This window comes from Phaethon aethereus (genome assembly GCF_964289735.1).
Source record: "Phaethon aethereus genome assembly, chromosome: 2".
Classification (NCBI taxonomy): domain Eukaryota; kingdom Metazoa; phylum Chordata; class Aves; order Phaethontiformes; family Phaethontidae; genus Phaethon; species Phaethon aethereus.
In genome coordinates, this window is record NC_138582.1 from 238,609 (window position 1) to 244,410 (window position 5,802).

At 66.4% G+C, this 5,802-nt stretch overlaps 1 protein-coding gene across 1 annotated transcript; it reads right to left on the bottom strand.

Annotated features, from left to right (window-relative positions):
- Positions 1-3,095: 3,095 nt before the first annotated feature.
- GRINA (glutamate ionotropic receptor NMDA type subunit associated protein 1) lies at positions 3,096-5,528 on the bottom strand (the record flags this gene model as incomplete). Its single annotated transcript, XM_081996926.1, has 6 exons — positions 3,096-3,245; positions 3,475-3,618; positions 3,726-3,854; positions 4,182-4,382; positions 4,463-4,575; positions 5,240-5,528. The coding sequence occupies 6 exons, from the start codon at positions 5,526-5,528 to the stop codon at positions 3,096-3,098; spliced, it is 1,026 nt and encodes a 341-aa protein (XP_081853052.1).
- Between the last annotated feature and the right edge of the window lie 274 nt (positions 5,529-5,802).

Here is a 5,802-nt window from a genome sequence, read left to right on the forward strand (position 1 = left end):
GTGAGCTGCGGTTGGGACTCCAGAAAGTACATATATTGCACTCGACTGGCCGTGAAGCCTGGTGTCTTTGCATTGGGTTTTGATAATCGTTTGTATGGCTTTGCCAGTGTATTTGTGTGAATATCCAGATTTCTGGACAAGGAACGAAGGGACTAAGCGGGGGTGATACTCCTCTGCTGCCTGTGGATAAAGATAAACAATGGGAAACCAGGAAATCCATGGGAGAAGAAGATGCATTTTGAATTATTACCAAAAAAACCTGTTCAGATGGCAAATAAGGCGAGCTGCTGGGTTTGTACTCGTGTTCCAGAACGCTCAAACCAAGGGCTCCCGCTAATTGGAATCCTGGGACCGACTGATACCTCCTCACGGAGTGGTTTGTGGAAAAATGCAACTCAGAGTGCCAACAACGCTGAAAATCAGGAATGGGAAATGGAAATTACAATTTCCACCAAAAATTATGCAGGTTGCCTAACGATACACCCCAGAGGTACCCCTTCGGCGGGGATGTGCCCGTACGGCCTCGCCACCAAACTGGTTCGGAACTGGCGTTCTCGGAGCCATAGTTCCAAATACACAATAATCGAGCAACTAGAGTCTCAAGCGTGACTAAGAACCTACCGTGGGGGAAACAAGAGACTCTGAAATAATCCAGGGATTGACAGACCCACGGGATTTCGCTCCTTCGCTGGATGCTTTACTCCCTGGTTAGGAGGTAGAGAATTAGAAAAAGCTGTAATAAATAATTCAGCCGCAGCTGAGAAAATGAGAAGTGAGACCTACGGAGCTATAAAAGCCCTACGAGGACAAACATCCGAATGAGCTACGATCACTCTGCAGAACGAACGGCTCTCGATACGGTGCTAACTCCCCGGGGAGGGGTACGCGCAATTTTAAATACCAGCTGCTGTGCGCGCGTGGAGCAAAGCCGCGGAATCGCTACAGACCCAGAAATCTGGAAAGGGACTAAACCGCTCCCCGAGATGCAAAGGGACGACACGGCTCGTGGCCCCGAGGAAGGGCTCCAGTGGGTAACCGCCGGCTCCCCTGGTTTAAGCCCGCGGGAAAAGAAGTTATCGGGCACCGTAAGGATCGCCTGGTTGACTGCTGTACGCGCTGGGCGGTAACGCAGCGGTGCTGGAAACGGCGCCCGACGACCGCGGGTACTTACGAGAAGATGAGACTAACACAAGCGCAGCGACGGTGAAGCTCCTCCCCTGTGGCCGCGGCGGGGAGCCGGCGCAGACCGAGTGCCACCGTGTGTAGGTTAAGGCCTCGGTAACGGCGCTGCCGCGCAGCTCGGGTGCGGTAACTTTGCGCGCCTCGCTCACCACCAGCCGCCGGCGGAGGGGCCGACACGAGGGGCTCCGAGGGGACTTCTTGTCACAAGGACGGCAGCGAGGGCGCCGGAAAGCCACCGGCGCGAGGGCGGCAAAATCCACGGTAACGGGGGAGCGGTGAAGGCGGCCGGGGGAGACCGCGACCGCCGGCTCCGTTGAGGTCTGTGCAAATTGCCCCCCTGCGATTTACATGGCAAGCGAGGCCGATTGAAATATAAGCAGCGATACGGTAATCGCCGAGCACCGAAGGTCAATTCGGGCGGGTGTCCCCTGGTTTTGCCGATCACGTAACAGCATAAACCGCTGCAGCTCCTCCGTGTGGGGTGCCAGCGGTGAGGGATTGCCACCGCGCGTCCGCCTGCGCCGACACGAAGCCAGTAACCATCGCGGCTCTGCGAGTAAGGCTGGCACACCGGGAACCGGGCCCCGACTGCACCGGCACACGGCTGCGGTTTGGGGCCGGCTTGCTCACCAGGCCCCCACGGTTGCTCCTGGGGCCAGGGCTGGCTGCCAGCAGGGGTCACAGAGCGCGGCGCCGCCGGCACACGGGTGGCAGCCCAGCCCTGCCAGGGCGGCAGAGCCGGGGGTCGTGATGGTGAGGATGGCAGGCGGCGTGGTGGACACAGCCGAGCTCCCCGGTGCTGAATAAATCCCTGCCGGTGACTGACCCCGAAAGCCGCCGGTGGCCGATCCCGACTGCTGCGCTGCCGAGGCTGGAACGTCCCAGGGGAGATGGGTGACGGCAGGCAGGGAGCGGGGGGGTTGGGGGCAGCTGCAGGCAGGGCGCAGGCAGGCCTGCCTGCCCCTCCAAGGACTGGGGCGCTCGGTACATTCGCTCTGTATTGGGGGGCCTGGGGTGCAGCAGGCAGGAGGGCAGGGGGAGCAGCCCCCAGAGAGCGGGATGGGGGGGGCCTGCCTGTGGCAGGGAGCTGGCAGCCCCAGGCTCGGCCGTGCCGGGCCCTGCCAGCACCGGCGGGGAAAGGAGAGCTGGAGCCGGCAGAGGTCAACCAGACAGAGGTTTATTAACAGCAAGAGCTGGAGCCACAGAACGGGGCAAGAATGGAGCCTCAGCCACACGAGGAGGGGGCTGGAGCCGGGACCCCCGTGCTACCTGGGCAGGGACGGGCAGGGACGGCGGCTCAGGCCCTGGGAGGGGGCCGGGTCCCCGCAGGGACGCTCTACCAGTGACCAGTGTCCGACGTGGGAACCCCCCTGCCCGCGCGGCTGCCGGGACCCTGCCCTCAGCCCTGCCTGCAGCCCACGGCGGGGCCACCGGCGCGGACCCTGCTCGCGTGGCCGGGGCGGGGATGGTGAGGGCAGCGCGTGCGCGAGGGGAGCGGGACGGAGGGGGTGAGCTCCACCGCGGGCGGGGGGAGAAAGTGCTTCCCGTCCTCGTTCAACGCAAGGGGCAGGGGAAAGGCCGTATTCACAGCAGGGGGGACGCGGGGGGAAGGGGCCTGCTGGGGGGGCAGGAGGGGCAGCGGGCGGCTGCGGCACCCCGGCAGGCAGGCAGGGACAGAGCCATCACCCAGGGACCCTCCTGCCTCGGGGAACCCCGTGGGCCCGGCCCAGCAAGACCCCGCAGCCGCGCTCGGCAGGAGCCGGGGAGGTGGCTGGGGTCAAAGAAACTGAGGGGAGAACCGACAAGAGGGCGCGAGGAGAACACCAAACAAAACCGGCTACGGGGCGTGGGGGGCACGAGCCGGGGCGCGTGCCATGGGGCGGCGGGCGGGGGCCACGGCAGTGGCGGGGCCGCTACTCCTTGGCCCTGCCGATGATGGCCAGGATGTAGAGGAAGATGTTGATGATGTCTGTGTAGAGGTTGAGGGCGGCGAAGACGTACTCCTCGGGGCTGAGCGCCAGCTGCTTGTTCCCCAGGATCATCTGCGTGTCCACTGCCAGGAACTGCCGGAGAGGGGACGTCGGCGGGGGGGCGCCGAGCCGGGCACGGGGCGGGGGGGGAGGCCAGCAGTGCCCCGCACAACCGAGCGACTGCCCCCGAGCGGGTCCCTCATCCCCCTGCCCCCCCAGCTGGGCCCAGGTCCTGCGCCCCTCACCCGCAGCCTGAGCCCCCAGGGATCCGGCAGACAGGGAAGGGGCAGCGGCAGGGGAGGAGAGGCCCCCCGGCACTTACGCAGGTGAAGAGCAGGGCCCCCAGGGAAGCGTAGATGATGTCCATGATGCGGTTCCGGATGAAGATGCAGAGGATGGAGAAGACGATGAGGACGACAAGGCAGATGATGAGCACGCCCCGGCAGGAGGTGAAGTCGTACTTGGTCTGTGGGATGCAGCAGAGTGAGTCGGGAGCCGGGGGGACCGTACGCCCGGTTTGGCAGGGAGCCCAGCGGGGTCACCCAGCCACCCGCCCCCAGCCCCAGAGCTGACCTGCAGGGAGAAGATGACGACGGTGAAGCAGACGACGACGGTGATGCCCACAGCCATGATGACGGCATCGGTGTTGTAGAAGCTGGCGATCATCCCCACCATGTAGGACAGGCTGACGGTCAGGATGGACTGGGGAGAAGACGGGCACCGCATCATGCCGGCTCGGCTGTACCCCCTGGTTTTGCCACCCACCCCCAGGTCCAGCCAGGCCTGGTGATGCTGCGCCTCCACGGTGCCCAATGCCCTTTGCACGGTGCTCTCGGCTTTGCCAAGTCCAGAGCAGGCTCCGCTCTCACCAAGCCAGGCAGCCGTCCCCCCCAAACCCACCCAGCCATTCCCCCCATCCCCGCAGCCACCCCCTGGGCACCCCGCAGGACCTCAGGCGTCCCCAGGGCCATGGGGCTGGGGCTGCCGAAGCTGCAGCTGAGCCTGCCGCCAGCCCGGCACGGCGCTTACCAGAGCCACCAGGTTCCAGGGGTGTTTGCGGCGGAATTCCCCGCAGCAGCTGAGGACGATGAGGGAGATGAAGAAGACGGCGTAGGAGATGTAGTATGTCCAGACATTGCGCTGCACGAAGCCCTTCACGCCTTTGACGAAGGTGAAGATGGCCACGAAGGCGAAGGTGACAGTCAGCTGCAGGGTGAGCACCAGGAAGACCTGGGGGACGCGGACAAGTCACGGTGGGGCACCCAAAGCCCACGGCCCCTGCCCAGGGAGCGCCCCCGGCCAAGTCCCACCTTGCGGATGAAGGCCTGCCGGATGCTCTTGTCGTCCCAGTGCGCGGTGGGGAAGTCCTGGTTGTCATAGTAGGAGGGTGGTCCGTCCTCGTGGTAGGTGCTGTGCAGGGGGGCTGCCGGGAGATGGGGGGGGCAGGTGAAGGGGGTCGGGGGGTGCTGCCTGCACTGCCACGCCACACCGAGTCCCTGTCCTAGGGCCTGCCTGCCCCTGCCCGCTGGGGTGGCCGCTCACCGACTCGGATGACCATGATGCCTGGTCTCCACAGCCCGTGGTGGGGCCCGGCTCCGGCTGGCAGCGGCGAGGGAAGAGGAGAGATGGGGCTGAGGGGGCCAGGGGGCCCCAGGGGTTGGGGGGAGCAGAGATCTGTGCCCCCCGCAGCCGGGCTTCACGCCGGCGTGCCCACCGAGCCGACAGCTCTGGGCAGCGTCCCCGCCACCCCAGGACCACAGCCGGCACTCTCCTTCAGTGGGCAGAGGCACTCTGCTCGACTGTGGGGGCTCGTGGGGGAGGACCCCTTCCCCTGGGGGTTCCTGCAGCCCCGCTCGGGCACCCTGAGCTGCACTACCAGCTGGACCCCCCTCGCCTGCCCGCACCGGCCACGCAGCTGGACCTGCCCCTGCCCAGCTGAAACGGGGCCAGCGCTGCCGAAGTGGGGCCCCCTCCTCTGATACCCGCCCCCCCCAAGGCTGCTGTCAGCACCCACCACGGGGGGCAACCCCCTCCTCGCCCGCGCCCCGGGACGGAGCCCCCCATGCTCCCCACCCCCCGTTACTTACAGTCTTGGTCCCCGGGGACCAGGGGCTGCGGCTGGGCATACGGCGGCTGGGCGTAGGGGCCATGGGGGTACGGCCCCGGCGGGGGGTACGGCCCGGGGGGGTACGGTGCTGGGGCGGGGTACGGCCCCGGCCCCTGCGGGAAGCCCGGCTGGTTGTAGGGCGCCGGGGCGAAATGGGGCTGGGGGTAGGGGGCGGCAGGGTAGGGGGGCTGCGTGTAGGCCGGGGGGGCCGTCGGCTGCTGCCCCGGGAAGCCCTCGCCCGTCACCAGGAAGCTCTTCTCGTGGGACATCTTGCCCCCGGGCTGGCTGCCGCCTCTCTGCTGTGGGCAGGAGGGAGAGGGGCGGTCAGACGGGGCGGCCATTGCCCCGCATGGCCACCACCCCCCCAGTCATCACCACCCCTATCATCACCCCCCTTGTCATCACCCCCATGGCCACCACACCCCCCCCAGTCATCACTCCCATGGCCACCACCCCCCCATAGTCATCACCCCCGTGGCCATCAGGCCCCATAGTCATCACCCCCCCCCCCATCATCACCCCCCCGCAGCCACCCACCCCACG